The sequence below is a fragment of the Siniperca chuatsi genome, linkage group LG24, assembly GCF_020085105.1.
Source record: "Siniperca chuatsi isolate FFG_IHB_CAS linkage group LG24, ASM2008510v1, whole genome shotgun sequence".
Classification (NCBI taxonomy): Eukaryota; Metazoa; Chordata; class Actinopteri; order Centrarchiformes; family Sinipercidae; genus Siniperca; species Siniperca chuatsi.
In genome coordinates, this window is record NC_058065.1 from 4,506,635 (window position 1) to 4,527,745 (window position 21,111).

A 21,111-nucleotide genomic window follows, 5' to 3' on the forward strand; every position below is an offset into this window, starting at 1 on the left:
GATGTCTTGTCATGATATAATCTTTAATCCCTATACATATATTTCCCTCTGTAACATTGCACATTATCATCATCATCAGTTTAGGACAGAACAGACAGACGGGGTATTTTGGTCAGGTCACAAGTAAATTAATAAAAATAATCAAATAATAGAAAAATCTTTTTCCACATAATCACATATAAAGTTCTACATATTGAATACAACAATGTAACAGGACGGTTAAACCATTGTATCTGTACAAATAGATTTTCACATGTTTTTGTCACATATTTCACATACTTTATGATATACTGCACTTTTGGCCAACACACAGAAAAGCAAAGGGTTACAGATGTAACCCTGGTTCTCTGAGTCTCCCGATAGTGATGACGCTCATCGCTAAGTTTCTCTTCTCCAAAACCTGGGTCAAATAATATTTAACAAACAATTTTTCAAACAACTTTTATCCTGTTTGGAGGAGCGTGGTGGTTTTATTCACCGCACTCAAATAGTGCTGCAAATACAGTTAATCCCTTTAAAACAGTAAACAGTATTTGTCCCAGGTGTGGTCTTTTTTTTTTTACAGGATACTTAGCTTCAGTAAATTCCTTTTCTCTCGCATTCATGACGATGCTGGCGAACGATATTTATGTTATAAAGCCAACATACTGCACGGGAAAATTAAATCAGTTGACCTTAAACACTCAAAGTTAGGGCTGGGTTTTTCCAAAAAGCACCTTCTGACTAAGCCCATCATCTTGCTGTTATATAAGAGAAAAGATGCTATGTCCATAATAATGTGAAAACGTGATGAAAAATGGCAATTATGTTTGTTTCATGTATTAATTTGAGGACAGTCTCCTCATCACTCCACACACATCTGATGTTTTCGTCTCTCCACGCATAAAAACGTTTCCTTTTTTCCTCCTATTTTTTAAGCGCATAAAACAAGTGGATGGAAATGCACCTATTGTTTGGGTGTGTTGATCCTTCTTGTTGAGTCTGAGTCCTCATATAAAGCAGTGGGCATTGTGCACCACCTGGTGAAGACAGCAAAACATCTAAAAAGCCAAAGACACTTAAATGTGTTGGCCAAACAAGCCAGGACCAAACTTAATTTCGACGAGTAGAAAGTAAGAGGACTCCAATGGGGTGTCCACTGTGACTACTTGACGCATAACAAAAATGACTAACTTGACCAGGGGGTGCAACTCAAGATTATTTTCTTAATTAATTGAGAAAATAATCTTGGTTTTATTTTTTGTTCCATGAAATGTCAGCAAAATTGTTGATAAATGCTCTTTTTCTGCCATTCATACTACAACAAGATGTTTTTTTTTAGTGTGGAGGAAAGGTAAAAAAAATAAAAATAAATGGTTCATATTTATCAGCATTATTGTGCACGTGCTCTAACTTAGTCAAAAGCTGCATGTAGCAAACCAAGCCCTGGTCATTCAGTACAGTTTCAACACAGATGCACGCACATTCACATGCATCCTTAACCTTTCACACAACCATACGGCGCACCCACCCACGTGCACTCCCCACACACACCCACAGAAACAGATGGCCAAAACGGCAAAGCTCAACGTACACTGTGTCCGTTTTGTTACTACACCCAGGAGTCGGGGGAGCCGGTGAACTTGTTCGCCCTGTTTGAAGGCCTCCGTGTGGTGGAGTAGAAGTCCACGTAGTTGGTGTTGGCTTTGAATCGGAGCGACTGGCTGGCGTAGCCGTCGGGGGAGGACGGGGTCAGATGGACCGGTTCGTCCTCGTACGGCTCCTCTCCGTAGCCTTGTGGGGACGACAGGTACATTCTGTAGCTGTTGTAGTTTTTCCTGTCGGGTTCGTCGTAAAATGGCTCTGTGTGCTGGGAGAGGAACAAGCACGTGATTTATTGACTGAGGAAGAAACACTGCCCAAAGGCCTGGTCACACCTGGCATAGTCAGTTAATTCCATTGATTAGAATCAGAAATACTTTATTGATCCCCGAAGGGAAACTCTTTGTTACAGCAGCTCGTCTTTACTTCAGTGCACACAGGAGAAAGTACTAGCAAAAAAATATATAATACAATACACTATGAAAACTATAAAAAACAGGTCAGAAAATAAATTAAGTACCAAGTGGGTATAAGTATAAAATAAAATCAGTGAAGTACCAAGTGGGTTTACCGGTTGATGATAATACGGTATAAATGCAATGTAATAATATAAGTAATAAGTAGTACTGCAGCAGCAGGTATGAATAATAAATAGGAAAAAACCCCAACAACAACTAAATATTGCACGAGTATTACACGGATATTGCACAGTTATTCAAGTATTGCAGAGATGTAATGATCAATGTCCAGTTTAGTGACCTAGGGTCATACAGACTAACACTTAGAGGGAGAGCCAACAAGCCAATGAGCTCTTTAGCTTAAAGAGATTTATTTTCCCTCTTCAATAAAACATTTTTGTTAGTTATTTATTGTTGTTAGTACGTGAAGCTAAACCAAATTGTGTAGTTTCATAATCTTTGATAGCTTGACCCCACAAGGCGTACGTCCAAGTTTAAGAAACTTGTTAATGAAACAATTTTAATGCAATATTTGGCATAAAATGACTAATAGAATTATAGCTGTGTAAGAAATGGTGCTTCAACTTAATCATTTTCATTATAAGTCAAACATCCCAAAATATTCAGTTTGTTATCATGGAAGACAAAGAAAACCAACAAATGTTGACATTTGAGAAGCTGGAACCAGTAAATTTCTGCCTAAAACATGACAAGCGATCAAACGTGTATTTAAAATGTGGTTGATTAATTTTCAGTTGATCGATTAATGAATAAACAACAAGTAATGTTCTTTCATATTTCCATTAATAGCAGAAAAAGCAAAGATTCAATACTTTAATGCAACAATATGGCTGAATTTTAAACATTTTTTACCTGGGACCTTCTCAAATCTTCTCCAGACTGGGAAGAATATGTCCCAATGAAATACGGAGTTTTCTTCTCAGACCCTGAAATGGCAAATTTAACAGCACAGAGAAAAACATGAGCCAACACAGGTGAAAAGATTACTTTTCAACAGTTATAATTTGGTCTTAATCTGGTGGCAAGTTTGTGTGATAATACCCATTAATTAATTAGTGGCAAGACAGAAACACTGGTGGTCTGTACATAGATCCCTGAGGGACGCCACACTACAAGCTAATCCATACGAACCTGTGTACTGCTGTTTGTGTAAACTGTTGTCTCCATAATACGTGTTGAGTTGCATAGATGACTGCGCCCTCTGATAGTTTGAGCTGTGTCTTCTTATCCCGAGCATCGCTGGGGAGGATGTTGCACTACCACCTGAGAACAAACAATACACTTTCAGAATGTCATAAAAAAATGTTACTGTTATAGATGTAAACTTTATTTTATTGTTTCTTCAGGGGAATCCGTGAGTTTTAACCTCACTCGCCGGATCTTTCACCTGATTGGATGACGGGGGACATCTGTAGCGGGCTGGTGGGGAGGGTCGGCTGTGAAAGGTAGCGGTCTCGCTCCAGAGTGGAGACGGGAGTGACGAAGTGAGTGTAGTTCCAGCCGTCCTGCACACACAAAGTTCACATCGGTTTAGTTGGAAATACTCACAGCAGAGTTTAAAATTCACACATATTTATAAGAAGTTTGACTGACTGTTACCATGGAAACATGGTGAAACTGTCTAACTTGCATTAGGCTAACCAAAGCCTCAATCTCTTTGTGAAACCGGCCCCTGACTTGCTAACTGATTGTTTATCACTGTATGTTAAATAAATAGTATTGATGTGCTATTGCACACATATTGAACATTTCTGCAGCTCTTGTATTGTTAAAAAGGTTTTAAAACCAGCTAAAGTAAAAAACACACAGTGGTTGAAGTTTAAAAAAAAAAAAAAAAAAAAAGATGGTCTCTTTGCTCTTGAAAAGTTAAGAGTTTTCTTGGTGTGTCTGCTGGTACAGACCTGTTTGTAGAGGCTCCTCAGCTCTCTGTACTGCCACAGCGTGTTCAACACCTGAGCTGCTGCCTTCACGACCTTCATCGAGTACCTACGACATCCAGACGCACACGGCACGTTATATATGAAATCATTTCACAAAATTATAATGCCTGTAAAACACTTAAAAATAGAGAGTCTGAACAAATGACTAGAAAGTCACTGGAAAAATGATTCCTAGGTTTTTTTTTTTTAATAAGGTAATAAAGGTTAAAGAATTAAGCTAAAATGACTAAATGAAAAATGGTTTCATAAACTAAAAGATTTGCACATTTTCATCACAAAAAACAAAATATGATGATTTCTACAAAAACTAAAAGCTAACATATTTTCATCAGCGACTGAATGAACCCTGCAAATAGATTTCTACATGAAGTCTCTCTGCCGTTTCGTACCCTTTCCCCCGTCCTTTGCTGATGTCCACCAGCTTCTCGATGCCGCCGCTGTCGGCTAAAGCTTTGGCGTTCTCCATGTTGCGGCTGGTGACCTCGTGCAGCGTACAGCAGACCGATGCCACCGTATCGTCTGACAGCACTGTCGGACTGCCGCCGGGCAGCCGGTTCACCAGGTCCCGCATGGCGTACTTTCCTGCAGGAGGAGAGGAGACACAGAAGATGGACTTCAATTAAACTGACAGACATATTTTAACCTTGTTGTAAAGCTTTACACACACACACACACACACACACACACACACAGTAAAAAGCTTTAAAGACATCCTTCCTTATTGGGTTCCTTTTCTTTTTGAAGCAGGGATCAGATGAGTTCCACAAATTGATAAATGGGCTTAGTGCAAACACCATGAGGTATTGTACTTCTTAATAACTATGACAAAGTGGGTCTCCCATAACTTGTGCTGTAGGTTGACAGCTGATGTAAGGTATTAATTAAGTATTGCAAATTATTCATGTTCACCTTGCACCAAACTTGTTTACAGGCAGAGCGCTGACTGACGTTTCTTTTAATATTGTTTGTTTTAGTACAGGTCAGTTGTTTATTTTACAGTTGGTTTAAGGAGTCCATTCACTTTTGATGGTGATACGGTTGGTGTTTGGATACTCCCAGTGCTCCACCAGCAGGTGTTTGGCTTCCCGGCTGTGGTACAACTATCTATCATCTCCTCTTCCTCTCTTAGGGTTTTAGTATATGTTTTTAATAGATAGCCAGTTATAGCCAATAACTCCAAGGTGTTTCTCATCGCCAGGAGTTACCATAGTTGTCTGTAATGTGTCTGCAGTCAGGATAAAACACGGTCAACACAACTGTTGTCCATAAGAGGGCGATGTATCATCACGCTCTCAAAATTCAGTCTGATTGGTATGAATGGATTGCTGAGATTAGATATAAAAACCTATTTTGAACACAAACATTTGATGTTCCTGACTGGAGAAGATGTGAAGATGATCTTTTCACAGTTTGGGTTTCTGGGATCAATCTGTTGATTGTGTGTGTGTCTGTGTGTGTCTGTGTGTATGGACCTATCAGCTCCTTGTTGCGGCCGTCCAGTGCCATGTTGCGGAGAGCAGTGGCGACGGAGCAGACCACCCGGTCGTTGTCCATCCTCAGCAGCTCCACCAGGATGGGCAGACCTTTCTCCTTACGCACCGCTGCTCGGATGTAGGCTGAGAACTGGAGACACACATTCAGTTTTATTGTTTAAATCAGTTAACTTATTGCTAAAATGTTCTTCTTTGCATAAAAGCATGTACGGTGGGAAATCATGGCCTTTCTGGTCCTACCTTCCAGTTTCCAGCAGAGAGGTTTTGCAGCGACCCGGCGGCGCCCTCCAGCGTGGCGGGGTTGGAGCTCTCGGCCAGAAGGTTGAGGTACGGCTTCACCACAATCGGGTGCCACAGCAGCTCCGCCCCCCTCAGAGCCTGAGAGAAACCTGGGATCGGCCCGACACCGTCCCACTGCACGAAACACACAAGTAAGTCTGTATGTATGTTTATTGTACTTTTCAGAAACAGACCTGGAAATATTCTCCTCCATTTTCCAGTTTTTTCCAGGACTTCAACACCTCTTAGGGAAACCCCACCTTCTGTGTTTGTACCTTGTCGTCGGGCCAGCCGCCCCTCTTCCTGCCGCGCCTCCTTTTGCCCCAGCAGAGGTAGTCCAGCTCCTTGGCCGGGGAGGAGAAGCCCAGCAGGGTGTCCAGCTCCTGGTTGCCGAGGAGACGAGAGGAGGGCATCTCCACCTCCAGCCGGTACGAGAGGTTCCTCAGGGTGCAGACGCTGTTCTCCACGATCTGAGGTGGGAGAGAGAGAGAGAGAGAGAGAAATATAAAAGTCTAAATCTCGACAATCAGTCGTTTACATTACGCAACAATAATCAGTGGAAGGAAACTCTTGTTTTAGGAGAAAATGAACCCAAAAAGACAGACATCATTAGGGGAGCGTTAAAGTGTTGACTATGTTTTATGGTAATTTACCTGCGATTTTGAGATTATTGTATTTTATTAAACCAGGAGTAATAATAGTAGTAAGCTAGTAGATCCAGCACTAGTTATTATTAGTTATAGCAGTAGTAATGTCTCCTAGGAATGAATTGTGACACGTGTGTGTGTGTGTGTTTTTGCAGCACCTTGCTGTCGTAGTCGGAGGTGTTGACGCAGGCTTTGAGGACGTGAAGCAGCGAGTCGACCAGACCTTCACAGCAACGCAGCTGACTCCTCGCCTCCTCCCCTGCTGAGCTCAGGTTCCTCACACACACACACACACACACATACATATAGAGAGCCACACATTAATTCAGACTGAGGTGCAGTGTGTGGATTCCCCCACAGGGTGGCTTAAAAACCTGCCTGGATACAGTAAAGGAGGGAGCTGATCCTCCAATAGGAGCCGTCAGCCGCTGCTAATGGAGAGTTGACATGAGAAGACTGCACAACAGCACATAACTCCCACGATGCATTTCTATACCATCAATCTAAAGTCTCAGTCAGTCTGGATGCAGAGAAACGCTGGAGGCTTGTGCGTACAGAGACGTAGTTTCCCTGCAGCAGAGTCATTAAAACCACTCTATCAGAAGAAATAAATAATCACCAATGTGAGTGCAGTCATGATGTTAATGAAGCCATTAAAATTCATTTTGTTTGAGTAGTTAAAATTAAAGTTATTGCATTGCAAGAGCCCCAGTTAGTACTTCAGGAAACATACCTTGATTTGGTCCTGATTGGCTCCTGACACTAAAGAATGACTGGCACCCGTCCAATCGGGCCAGTTTGTAGCATTTGGACTGGGAAGTCTCCACTCAGCAGGTTTAAGTCATTTGATTTAGAGGAGATGGTGGCCAAACAGAGCCTAATATTGCAAAGCATAGTTGTCAAATTCATTCAATAGATTCTCCTCTCAAGGGTTGCCCTGTCTGCTCGGTATAATTAAATCGGGTTTCAGGTGTGGTTACTCCTTTGCCAACAAAAATAGACTGATGGACGGTAGAGACGGGAAAGATTCCTGTGTTTCTGATATCTCAAGATGGTTGAATGGCTGCAAAGTTGGTCATGTGAGGGTTAAAAATACTGTAAATTGACATTATAGCACTATATTCTAAATTTGGGTTTAAACACTTTGAACGACGGACCTCGGCTGATGTGTTGATGTGGCGTCCATGTTTGTTTGCCTTTTCCGGCACTTCAGTATTACTAAGTGCCATGTCAGATGTATCGAACTTTAAGAAAAATCCCACTCGTTTCTACGACTTGAATGTTGACATGGATTCTGTTTACTGGTCAGAAACTAGTAATTACAGCAACTCCGATATGATATGAACGTGCCATGATGACAGCACGTTCAATTTGGCCCTCAAGTCTCAAATGAGTTTCAAAATCTGCATTTTCACGCTGTCATTATGAAGCCTCGTCGCCTCCTGCCGTGAAAGGCTGGACAGCCTCCTATTTAACTGCCCTTCACATCCTAATCCTTATCATTTTTTTCCACAAATATCACAATGACAGAATAATATCATGAAAAATAAAAAATAAATGACCAAACAAATCATATCACTCATGATGATGATCCCATCAACAGGTACAGTTTTTTGGTTTATTGGTGTAAAATTTACAGATAATGAATCTAAAATTTCATTCTGGGCTTTGACTTTTTAGACACACAGATATCACTTTGCTGTTATTTGCCTCTGTAGGCTAATGTAGTCAAATGCATACTTCATGACTTAATGCCTGCATAAAATCTCCATTACAGAGCCTCTCATTGACGATTATGGGACTGTCATTATGTGCTGTGGTTTTAGAGAATCATTAAAATGAAAAGCAGACAGAAAAAAGCAGCGCAGACGACCAATAAATCCAAAAGTCATCGTTGCATTTCAAAACGAGAATTGATTTAATGAGCTAACCGCACGCCTGGTAAGGAGGCGAGGCACTTTGTTATTATCTATTTTCATTAAGAAATGAGAATGGCTTTGTGTGGTTTTGAGACAGATTGTACAGAACTGTAAAGGGGTGTACTGTGTGGTGATGAATATGCATAAACATCATCAGCAAAGATTAACATTGATAAATAACTAGGATAATGGTGGCATCAATAGTTGGAGTTCCTTTCCAAAATGTTATTTTTCCATTTTTCAAACAAAGAGGACAATTTTGTCATCATAGGACTTGAGCTGTCTTATAGCGAGAGAAATCGAACACACAAAACGATACATTTATTACAACACATTAAGCAGGGGGTGCGTTTGTTTCGTTCCTCACCTCAGACAGCCGGTGGTGTTACGCAGCAGCAGAGAGGACTGGAACTTGACTTTGTGTTCGTCGCGGTGCGAGACGCTGCTCCAGCCCGAGTGGGGGATGACGACCGTGTTGGTCAGCGTGGTCAGAGCGTCACGGATGATGGTCATCTTCACTGCGTCACATGAAGAGAGGTTCCACAGGACGCCTATGGGTGCAGGATGCCAATAAAGAAGGGTTAAAAAAAATTTCTAAGTGTTCCAAGGCATCACTTTCCTAACTGCACTGGAAGGTTTTTGTCTTGTTAAAGGAATCATTTGACAATCTGGTATATACGCAAACCCAATGCTTAGGAGGTAGATGAGACGATTGATGCCACATTCATGTCTGTACGGTAAATATGAAGCTACTGCCAGAAGCCGGTTAGCTTAGCTTAGCACAAAGACTGGAAACAGGGAGAAACAGCTAGCCTGGCTCTGTCCAAAGGTAGGTCATTTAATCTGTACAAAAAAAAAAAAAAAATCAAAGTGTAAAAATGACAATATGCTGTTTTACAGGGGTTAAGTGCGGGACTATTTCTTGGCTGGGACTAGTAACTTCCTGGAGTCTCTGCTGGTTGCCTGGCAACTGCTCCCAGCCAAGTAATGTTTGTATGGATTAAACAAATGATATAATAATAATGCCTCTTAAAACATTATATTTCACATAGTCTGGTGTGTTTTGAGATGTTGATCCTCTCCTTCCCCGTTATATCAGAGAAGGGACTTCTGGCTGCTCGGTAAAGGTCAAGGCTGAAAGCAAAAAGTAATCAGGCATTTGGTGATCAGAACATCGTGCAGGATGTCGCTATGCACAGTGAGAAGCCAAATCAGGGCACAAAAACATCTTGAAACCCTTTATTTCATTTGTTGTGTTCTATCTCTTTAGTCTCCCTCTATCATTTTCTTCTTAAGCCCTTTGTAACTCCTGTTTTGAAAAGAGCTATATTGATACATATTGGTGCAACAATAATAAAAATATATATATTTGACAATGAAGGCAAAATAAAACTCAAAAGACAAAAAACTGAGGAAGATAAAATTTCACAGAAGCTTCCAAAGCACCCTACACTGGCACATATTTTTAGTGTGGGTGTGAATCAAACCACAACAGTGTTCGAGCCTCGCTCCACCCTGCAAGCTGCAAGATACGAAATCTTTGTAAAAATACATAGATGTCATCAGTTTAAATCGCAGCGTTTGTGTAACAGAGAGGTACATTTGCAGTGAGGTGGGAAAAACTTCCACTGGCAGAGGGATGCCAAGAAGAAAACTGCCCTGAGATGCTGAAGTGTTTGTCCTTTTTCTTTTAAAATAGGTCAAATCAAAGTGTTGCATCTTTAAATTTGCAGGTATATTTCTTAGTAGTGTACTATATGTAGGGATATGGTGGACCAAGATCAGAATTTTTTTGGTGAAAAGAGAAAGAAATTGGACATCCTGCAGCCATTTGGGTGCAGCTTTAATAATCAAAATCCTGACCTGAGCTGTAAAAATAGAAACTTTCCCAAAGCTTTATAACAAACTGAAGACTCTCCTCTGTGTTTTCCTCAAGAATCTGAGCTGTCTAGCAGCTTCATATCTCCTGGTATTAAACAGTATGTGTGGTGTGGCTGCAGAGCTGTCAGCGGCATCCTGTTTCCAAAGCACATTATCTTAGCATCTGTCCCGAGGACTGTGCCGAGATCTGTTCTGTCAACACTGCGCGCTGAGTGTTTAAGCCGCTGCCGCTCTCACCTCCCACAGAACAGTCGATACACAGATTAATACACTGCCAGCCAGTCAGACGGCGACACAGACCGACGCTCAGCCAGCAAGCCGGCCAGCCGGGTAGGTGGCCAACAAACCTTGCAAAGCAGGCGAACGCCCACACACATCACAGTGGGATTTCAAAGTGCCATGTTTTGCATTTGGAAACTGTTTTTGTCAATGTTGCTTTCACCTGAATTTACCCCTTTAGGAAGAAAAAGACGGACCTGAGTTGACAACTACCCAACACAGGGGACATCTGACCGGCTGGATTTTTTTTTGTTTTGGGTTGTTACTTTAGCCAAGAAGGTTACGTTTCAGTAAGGTTTGGCTATGGCCAAAGTGACAGAATCCAGGTGCAATCTAGGACATCTGTAGAGCTTTTTTAAAGCATTTCTGCTGTTTTCTCATGAACTACTGCACTAACTTGAAAGAAAACTATCCGACACGTCTTATTATCGTCTATAACTGTGTATTATGATGCAAATGCACAGACGCAAGCTTTCTCCACATTTGTATTAATAAAATAACAAATTGAGACAGTTGTGCAGTCTTGAGCCCTGATTTTAAAAACATTTTCTTAGTTAATGTTTTGGGGTTTTTTGTGTTTCGTCATTGACGGCCTCCATTAAATTGTATTTCCTGTATTTACTGGCCTCCCCTAGACAATTAAAGGTACACTGTAATTTTTTAGCTATATTTTTAGGAGTGGGTCCCTGTTTGGTTTTGTTCAACCTGCCATTGGTTTCTTGCTATTTCACTAAACAGCTAGTGGCGGTAGTGCCCAAAGAAACGTATCATTGTGCCAACAAAGGCAGGCATGAAGAAGATTGCTAGCTAGCAAATAAGGATGTAACTATTTAAAATATTTTAAAAATTGCCAATGCAAATGTTTGATGAGGAAGAAAAAGCATTCAACACATCTTTGTTATACGTCAAGAATGCCCACAATGCATTTTGGTGAGAACTTCCGAATGTAAACATAACTTTTGTTTGTTTACAAGAAAACTCCACAGAGCACCTTTAATTAAAACTGACAAGACGTACCAGTGACCAGCTCACGGACTTCGTTGTCGGTTGTTTTCCTGAGGAGACGCAGCAAGGCGGGCACGCCGCCACAGTTCCTCAGCGCCACCTTGTTGTTGTCGGTGGCCTTGCCGTACACCAGGTTTCTCAGGGCCCCGCAGGCGCTCTTCTGAACCTCGGCCACCTTGTGATCCAGCTGGTCCACCAGATGCTGGATCCCTCCCAGGTGACACACCTGCAGACCAGGGACCAAGTAATTTTGCATATAAGTTATTGCTGCATAAAACCTTGCAAAGCAAACTAAATTACTGGAGTGTTTATCGTTTGCCCTTTCAGAAGAGCTGCTGAAGACAAAAAGTTGCATAATTGCCAGCAGGTTGACGTGCAAAGCAAACAGCCTTCCCTCCTCCTCCAATTTCAGATCAGAGAGAAGAAATTTAATAATGAGAAAAAAGAAAAATGGATTTTCAGTGCAGTCTGAGTGAGTTAGGGATTTATGTATTTAAAATTCAAAAGGGATAACTGTCACAAATCACATTTTGACTAATGCTTTAAATTCACACGAGATCCCCTTTAGTGCAGTGTGTTCACAGCTAACTGTTTTTTACAATGAGGAAAACTGGTTAAAATGGAAAAATAAAACTCAAACACCCCCATAGCATGATGCCGCCACCACCACCACGTTTCACTGTTGGGATTGTATTGGGCAGGTAATGAGCAGTGCCTAGTTTTCTCCACACATACTGCTTAGAATTAATACCAAAAAGTTCAATCTTGGTCTCATCAGACCAGAGGATCTTATTTCTCATAGTCTGGGAGTCCTTCATGTGTTTTTTGGCAAACTCTATGCAGGCTTTCGTATGTCTTGCACTGAGGAGAGGCTTCCGTCGGGCCACTCTGCCATAAAGCCCCGACTGGTGGAGGGCTGCAGTGATAGTTGACTTTCTGGAACTTTCTCCCATCGCCCTACTGCATCTCTGGAGCTCTGCCACAGTGATCTTTGGGTTCTTCTTTACCTCTCTCACCAAGGCTCTTCTCCCACGATTGCTCAGTTTGGCTGGACGGCCAGGTCTAGGAAGAGTTCTGGTCGTCCCAAACTTCTTCCATTTAAGGATTACGGAGGCCACTGTGCTCTCAGGAACCTTGAGTGCTGCAGAAATTCTTTTGTAACCTTGGCCAGATCCGTGTCTTGCCACAACTCTGTCTCTGAGCTCCTTGGGCAGTTCCTTCGACCTCATGATTCTCATTTGCTCTGACATGCACTGTGAGCTGTAAGGTCTTACGTAGACAGGTGTGTGCCTCTCCTAATCAAGTCCAATCAGTTTAATTAAACCCAGCTGGACTCCAATGAAGGAGTAGAACCATCTCAAGGAAGATCAGAAAAAATGGACAGCATGTGAGTTAAATATGAGTGTCACAGCAAAGGGTCTGAATACTTATGACCATGTGATATTTCAGTTTTTCTTTTTTAATAAATTTGCAGCAATTTCTACATTTCTGTTTTTTTCTGTCAAGATGGGGTGCTGAGTGTACATTAATGAGAAATAAAATGAACTTTTTTGATTTTAGCAAATGGCTGCAATGAAACAAAGAGTGAAAAATTTAAAGGGGTCTGAATACTTTCCGTACCCACTGTACATCCATAGCATATCATTCCTATGTTAATAGCAATAATTTTTAGCAATAAACATATTTTTTATTTTTTATTCATGAATTTTCATCTATTTCTGTCCTTTGTTTATCGGTTTTTTATTTTCTAATTCTTTTTTCAATCTTTCTCCCCAGTTTTGTTTGTTTATTTGTTGTTGTCTGTGATTAACTTGTATTGTATTACTGACTGCTGTGCTAGTCCAATATCTCCTGGTATTCCTCAACAAAGTGTGTGTAAAATGTAAAGATAATTATATTTATAGGTATATGTATTATTGGTAATGCTTAATGCCTGATAAATTGTTGACCCAAAAAAAATCCACCCAGATTTTTAAAATGAGCATTTTTATTGAGTATTTTTCAATAAAACAGCAACTTTCAATAAAGATCTATAGTTTTTTGGGTGTTTTGGTTGTAGTACCATCACCATCTTGTGGTTTGTTATTTATCCTGGGTAACAGTATCAGTTAAATTATAGTTTAAATATCAGCCACATAGAAAAACTATCATCTTCTCATAAAAAATGATGGATGTCATGAAAATCCAAACTAAGTGTTGATATGTTTCTTTCCAAAAAAGTTAAAGTTAAATCAATACAAATAACTTTTAAAGAAAATTCCCTGCAATAATTTCATGTAGCAATGATTCTCTGAAATATTTTTAGAATAAAACCTGAGCTGAAACATGTAGAAGCATCACTGTGGCATGTTCAAAACTTTCTTGTGTCATCTCGAAATAAACCCGTCTCAGGAGAGCAGCAGACGCTCCCTGTTTCTCTCTGATTCTGTGTTCAAACCGTCACTGGAAACATTTGTTTCTGGCTAAATGAGCAGGCGTGTTTCCAAGCTGCTCCAAAGGCTAATTGAAAGCTCATCACCAAACAAACCAAACGGCGCTAAAATGGCTCTTGCGTGAAGCTCCGCCATTGTGTTGGAGTTATTTATTGCACGGGAAGCAGAGCAAAGACAGAGCGTAAAGCGTTTTCAGCGCGTTGGAGTGCCGGCACATTTGGCTCCAATGTTACTTAAAGTTTTGTTGGAGCAGATGGCACTTTGGCTCAGAGTTTGGCAGCAAAAAAAGTCAAATTTCAAACACGGTAAGCTGAGAATACACTCAGTGCTGGGATACAATAGGAGATATCTGAGGCAATGTAAATGAGCAATGGGCAATTAAATCAAAAGTCTACTCAAATGTTTCTGGGTAAAGAAAGTATTGTCTCTTTTTTTTGTGCCATTTTAGAGTACCTTTTTTCAAATAAGCATTTAGTCTATGTCAGAAAATAGTGAAAAATGCCCATCACCATTTCCCACAGCCAAAGATGACATCCTAAATTTGCTTGTTTTGTCAAAACAACTGTCAAAAAATAGAAAATATTCAGTTTACAATGATATAAAACAGAAAAGAAAGCTGGAAAGAGCTGATGTTTGACATTTTTGCTCGTTAAATTACTTAAATTAATTAATTGGTTATCAAAATTGGTGGCATTTCTGTCTTTTCAATCTGGGACTAATTGTTTTAGCACTAATTGTGAGTGTAAAAATGAGTTAATGCACAAAAAAGCCTGTATAAATGTCTAGACTGGTCTTTATCTTTAAAGTTTACATTTAATTAGTTTTGTAACATGTTTTGTCTAATGGTTTCAATAGAAAAACTACCAGAGCTGCATTGATTTTAAAAGTATTACTGTCTTTGGTGGGAAGTGATAACTTTCAATGTGGCAGCACCTTCCTCCACCTGAGGAGTGAGTCAAGACCGTGACGTCCGTCTTGTTATTTTTATCCAGACAGCTACCCCAGCGTGTCCCGTCACCTTACCTCCACCTTGACCCTGTTGTCTCCGTAACACAGGTGCTGCAGGTAGGCGGCGGCGTTGGCCTGGACGGAGGGGAAGTGATGCTGCAGCATGTGGATGACCTCCGGCAGCTCGGGGTCACGCCAAGCAAACTCCCTGAGGGGAGACGAAGAGAAAACTTTCAGCAGGGTTCATTCACTTTCCACTTTAACTCCCTTCTATCCGAGACTTTTGGTTCAGACATTCACGTTTCCCAGAGGATGGGGCCTGCTGACTTTGGTGATCTTCTGACTTTTCCTCTAGTGCCACCAGCAGGTTGACATTTTTGGTTTTGAGTGAAATATTTCAACAACCCTTGGGTGGATTGCCATGAAATTTAATACAGACAATGTTTCCGTCAGGATGAACTGCACCATCATCACGTCAAAATAATTGAATACTCTAATAATGCTCAGACCTTGATATGAATAAGGTTTCATTCCAAAGTGCTCTGTATTGATTTTAGTCGTATCTTTGGTCAAATGACGGATATCTAATTTCTGATGGAAGTTCTACACATGCAAACTGTATATCTACATATGTCTGCATGTGTGTTTGTGTGTGAGTACCTGGGATCCTTATGGATGCTCTCGATGGATGAGGTGCGCGTGACCACCCGCTCCACAAGTCCAGAGTGCCGGTGGGAGAAGACGGGCTCGCCGGGGACCCTGTATGAGTCGACGTACAGAGCTGCAGTACTCAGCCCATAGCTGCTTCTTTGGTACGGCAGCGTGCCGCAGTGGCTTGTGGCCCGAGGGAGGGTCCCCATACCTGAGGAAATGAAATGAGGATACGTACGAAACAGAGCCTGATTTGGAAATGAATTCAACCCATGTTTTGTTTTCTTGGGGTTCAAGAAAGCAGCATCAAGAGATGAGGCAGTTTGTCGCTATTTAAGAGCAAAATACATCTAAGGTCACATAAAAGAGAAAGTACTATCATGTTACATAAGTGCTTCAACAGGCATGAGACCATTTAAAAGCAGTGGGCTGTCTCAAAGGCCAAACCTGTTTAAATCTTGGCTAAACGAAACTAAAATGGCTCCTCAGATCCTCCACTATCAAACTCCGCAGAGCTTTCAGCTTTAAATCATTCTGCAAAGGCTTCAATTAAGAAGCAGCGGAGTACATGAAAGGTTTCAGCCTAATTAAGTTCTGACCTCGGGGAGCGATAATAACAACACTTCCTGTGCCTGTAAACTGTGATTTCCGCCACAGATTTCAGAGAAATAATCTTCTGAGCAGATGTGAAACTGAGCCCGGCTTCTCGACCTGGATGCTGATGTGAAAAATGAGGTTGTTTGAGTAATTCTCTGTGATGATAATAAAGCAGCTAAAAGTCATGTGAGGGATTTGAAATGTTTTGGAAGATTACTGTTACTATTTCTGTTTTCGCCACAATCCCTACCATAACTCCTGCTGTACCGCTAAAGTACTTTTGTAAGTATTTATGCCAGTTTTACTACTATTAGTACTGCTATTGCTTCTAATAATCCAGATTTTTGGCACTTTGTTTGCTTTTTTGCTTCCAACCCGCCAGAGTTTCTGTTTTTAGGCCGAGATAATGCTGGAACGAACCAACTGATAATTTCATCAAAAAAATCATTTCAAAATCAATTTTTGTTGTCAGAAAATCATTTTTTATTGTTAAAATGTCTGATTTATTAAAATAACCCCCTGCCATATGCAGTGTTTGCAGATATAAATAAGAGTCCAATAAGCAGAATTATTTCCAGGTTATAACCTAAAATGTTAACAATTTTAAGGGGTATAAATACCCACACGAGACCACACAGTTTCTATTAATATAACACATTTTCATGTTATATGAAACATGTAGCTACTAGCTAAGTAGTACTACTTCTTAAGACTTTTGTGGGCCTGCAGTACCTGTGTTTGTCCTGTAGATGGCGCCCTGGGGGTCGTGGGTGGGGCTGTGGTACAGGGGGCTGTGGAAGGAGCGCTCATCGAAAACGGGCGTCATGTGGCAGTCTGGAGACAACGCCGCCCTCAGCTCTGGATCTATCTGCCCCGCGTGACCGGCGTATGAGCTGTGAAGCCCTGCAGGTACACAAGTAAACTTTATTTATTAACACAAACAAAATAATTATTTGGAAACTACTGATGATCGTTAATGAAAGATATTTAAAAATCTGGCTTTTCTGAGATTTTGAGGAAGACGATTAATTCATGACTTCAATTAATTAGATGTTTGTAGATGCTTGTGGTCATTATTGTTAAGGATTTAGGCGTAAAAATGTCAAATCAAATGAAAAAAACTCCCTAAAATCATTGATAAAACATTGACAAACATAAACATATCATTGCCAAATGGTAAGGTGAAAAAGGTTGTGGAAATGGACATCACTGCATGCTGCAAACACGGATAAGATAAGAATCAATACAACAATAACTTAAACTACAAGTATCTAAAAAAACAACAACTTTACAGTGTATTTTCTGTTTGGTCCTCTTATCACAACGACCAATAACAAACACAAGGGGTCTGTCTAATGCTGTGTATGCTGAAATATATACTGTAGACATTTACCATGGTGGAAGTAGGAGAGAGCACCGTTTTTGGGTCAGAAGAAACAAATAAAGAGACAAGATCACACAAGGCAAGATGTTGTTTGGAAGCTATTTACAGTAATGAGTTAAGTAGTTGGAGTATGTTGTGATACTGTTGAAATTTCATATTCTTATGAGGTAATATGTACAGAGATAATTTCAGAGATAAATGAAGAAAAAGTGGCGTAATATCAGTAATTTGGAATAAAGCCTCTTTCTGCCTGTCATGGTTATACATAAGTCAAAGTCATCTGTAGGTGAGGCCGTGCAAATCGATGTTGTACCAGACACTGTATTTCATAACACCGACTCATCTCAAGTGTTGTTGTGCTTATAAAACGCACGAAGACTCTGGTCATTCAGAATCTGCTGCAGGCGTCGTCATCAGCAAGTCAAACAAGCAGAGCAGAGGGTTTTTCCTTCCTCAAATCTCAGAGCAGATCAGTTCAAAGAGCGCTCCAATTATAAAGAGGCTTTAGGGCACGAGCGGGGCAGCCTCGGTGGATCAGTGCAACAGCCAAAGCACACAATTTGCACTTAGAGCTGCTGATGAAGGAGCTATTTGCTTCTGCAGGATTCTTTTTTGTTGATTTACACGTTTCTCAGTGACGAAGACATAAAACTCTCGTCTCTTATCCCAAAGAACATTCCTTTGGAAGAAAATAAGAATGTGCACTTGTGATACAATCTTGTTGAATCTGAACCTCATGTGTCTTTCTCAAGGGCTCTTCAGCAGTGAAGGACTCAAACCAAAACTGTAACCTTTGAGTTAGAGGATGCTTAAGCTACCAAATGCTTGAAATGTGCCAGAATGAAACATGAATCATGTTTCAAATGGTAGAGGTTTGAATCAAACTCATTCACTATTATAATGGTTACAAACCTTTTATGATTGATATTAACTGGATGTTATTTAACACTATTAATTATATAAAAGTGGATATTGTTACAGTTACAATTTCATATAATTGAACTGTCATTGTTGAGGTTGAACTGTTTAGTCATTACTTTTAGCTATATTTCAGCCATTTCTCAATTGCTTGTACCTTTATACCTCCTTTATCCATTAATGTTACCTTTAAGCTACGAAACTATTTCAACCGTTTGTAAATGTTTCCACCATTTATCCATTGCTTGTAACGTTACTTATTTCAACCATTTATCCACTACGTTTTGCTTTTTCACCATTTAGCTATCCATTAATGCAATCTTTATTTCAACTGTTATTCCATTACATTTAGCTATCTTATACATTACTTTTAGCTAACTATTTCAATCATTTATACATTACTTTTAGCTATATTGCAACATTTTATGTGTTACTTTTAGCTAAATATTTCAACTATTTATCCACTGCACCCCTGGTTTGGGTATCACTGCACTATTACACAAATACAATTGAATCTATCTTTCCTATTTTCCACTCTCTTCTGCTGCTCCTACTCCTCTGTTTCGAAATTCGACCCTGGACGCTTATAGTTTAAAACATCAACAGATGTTGCAATTTCTTTCCCCACAAAATAAAAGACCATCTCGCAGCTTACGTTTGTGTTTTGGATGCTTACCAGGTTTCACTACCTAAGCTACGAGTGCCGCTGATCAGTAATAGCCTAATCTTGTATATCCATCTATTGCTTATCTCCCTCATGTAATCTGGGATTATGTTGGATCTGCAGGATAACAGGGGATATGGACTTAGGCGACATATTAGGCCACTTAGCAGCACTGCAGGATGAAAATCACTCCGCTAGAGAATAGGAGGCATTTTACTTAGTTCACTGACTCCAATCGCCTCTGCCATCCTCTTTTCACACATGTACAACACAACAAAAACACAACACAAAAGGTGCATATGCACATCACTGACATCCACACAAACACTCACACTGATGCACACGCAAAATGCCGAAACATTGTCAATCATATGAAAATTAAAGCAGGCACACAGTGATCGCAGCATAATAAAGCCTTCCAGTGCCGTCATCTGATAATCACATGCTGATGCTCCACGGGGCTTTGTGATGGAAACACCGCTATATGGGTCAGTGGGAGCGGCTTAGTAAAGTGACAGAGGGCAGGATGGAGGAATAAATCTGTGTCGCTGCAGCATCAGCAGCGCTCCTACAGTAAATCCTCCACCAGCTACACAGTGAGAAAGTAGTGAGAAAGTTGTCGATGAGCAATTAATAAGAGAGGAGGAGCTGCGATAGATTTGGCTTTTTGATGTTATTTTGCTGAACAAAGGTCATGTCCTTTAACATTGCCATAACCCTGATGATAATGTTGAACGCATCTGGTTTAAAGCTTCACTATGTTAGTTTGTTTTGGCTTGAAATATGCTCCCAAGAGTCCTCAACCAGACTCAATGAACAGCCTGGCAGCAGTACAGAAATAATCCCTTCTCAAGTTTCTCAGCCAGCCTCAGCTGCGTTAACCAGTCAAAGGTTGGATTTCCAGTGATCAATCAACTTCTCCTTCTCCTCCTCCTCCTCATCATCATCTCCTCAAGTTTAGCATTGTTTTAATTATAAAAAAAGAAATCTGAGTACTTAAACAACTACAAAATAATGTGTAAATGTCAAAAACAGATTATTTTCATTGCAACAAAAAAAGTTATGTATAGATCCATATATCAATGGAAGAGTCTGCCAAACTATTCAAGAATTTGGTAAAAAATAAAAAAAGGTTTTACAAAACAACTAAATATACATGTATACATAATATACATGCAGTATTGCCCTCCAGAATCCATCTTTGATTTAGCTTATGCATTTAGTTCTGCTATTAAAGGTCAACGTTTCAGCAGATGAAGGCGGTTTGCTGAAACGTTGATCTTTGATAGCTGAAATAAATGCATCAAAGTTATTAATATGCAAGTTACGTTACCGCTGGGATGGATCAGACAGTGATGGTAATCAGAGTTAAAGCCAAACCAGGCTACTTAGCATCCTGGATCCCATTAACAAAACATTACTGTATGTGTGCTACTGTATGTAATCAACCGCCAGTTTGCTAAAAGTAGAGCATCTGTGTTTGGGTATGGAGTTATGATTCTACTGCATGAAACATTTCTAGAAGAAACACTCCTCATACTGTCTAACTGGACTAAAACTACCCACTGCTTTATTTTGCTCCCTATCGACTGCTTCATATTAAGACCGATAGATACTAACATGGTTTGTTCTCCCAGCCATCAATTTGCTGAACGGTGCATGAGAGAGAAATTCTAGTAGAAGCACTTTACAAGAGGAAACTGTAATCCACTGTATTGTGCACATTTATACTGTGTGTGTTTTCTACACTACATTGTGATCATTTACTGGCTTGTTTTCCTTCCTTGCAGATCAATCACAAGATTAAAATTAAGTCTGAGTTCAAAACATCTACCTGGTAAAAGTGAATTCCTCCCCCTCGAAGATTACATCCCTTATTTTTCATACTGACACGCATCAAATAAAATGTTATCAAACCCAGCAGCATTATCTGCCAGTGCTGTAAGATAATTTGACTAAAAAGTCCATGAAATGAGCTCCCTAAGCCGGGAGACGAGATAAAATCACCTGCCGA

The 21,111-nt window shown here is 40.3% G+C and overlaps 1 protein-coding gene across 6 annotated transcripts in view; it reads right to left on the bottom strand.

Moving 5' to 3' along the window:
* Window positions 1–2: 2 nt before the first annotated feature.
* The window catches only part of LOC122872369 (plakophilin-4-like), a 45,457-nt gene continuing 24,348 nt past the window's right edge, over window positions 3–21,111 (bottom strand). For all 6 annotated transcript variants that reach the window (XM_044188527.1, XM_044188529.1, XM_044188530.1 and 3 more), the window contains 15 exons: window positions 16,864–17,034; window positions 15,544–15,745; window positions 14,959–15,091; window positions 11,516–11,729; window positions 8,706–8,889; window positions 6,578–6,695; window positions 6,048–6,242; window positions 5,734–5,907; window positions 5,473–5,623; window positions 4,390–4,582; window positions 3,962–4,046; window positions 3,448–3,565; window positions 3,192–3,323; window positions 2,913–2,986; window positions 3–1,849 (listed from right to left, as the gene is read on the bottom strand). In XM_044188527.1, the coding sequence (XP_044044462.1) occupies window positions 1,592–1,849; window positions 2,913–2,986; window positions 3,192–3,323; window positions 3,448–3,565; window positions 3,962–4,046; window positions 4,390–4,582; window positions 5,473–5,623; window positions 5,734–5,907; window positions 6,048–6,242; window positions 6,578–6,695; window positions 8,706–8,889; window positions 11,516–11,729; window positions 14,959–15,091; window positions 15,544–15,745; window positions 16,864–17,034 (2,402 nt within the window). In that variant the 3' untranslated portion in view covers window positions 3–1,591. The remainder of the gene's footprint in view (window positions 1,850–2,912; window positions 2,987–3,191; window positions 3,324–3,447; window positions 3,566–3,961; window positions 4,047–4,389; window positions 4,583–5,472; window positions 5,624–5,733; window positions 5,908–6,047; window positions 6,243–6,577; window positions 6,696–8,705; window positions 8,890–11,515; window positions 11,730–14,958; window positions 15,092–15,543; window positions 15,746–16,863; window positions 17,035–21,111) is intronic.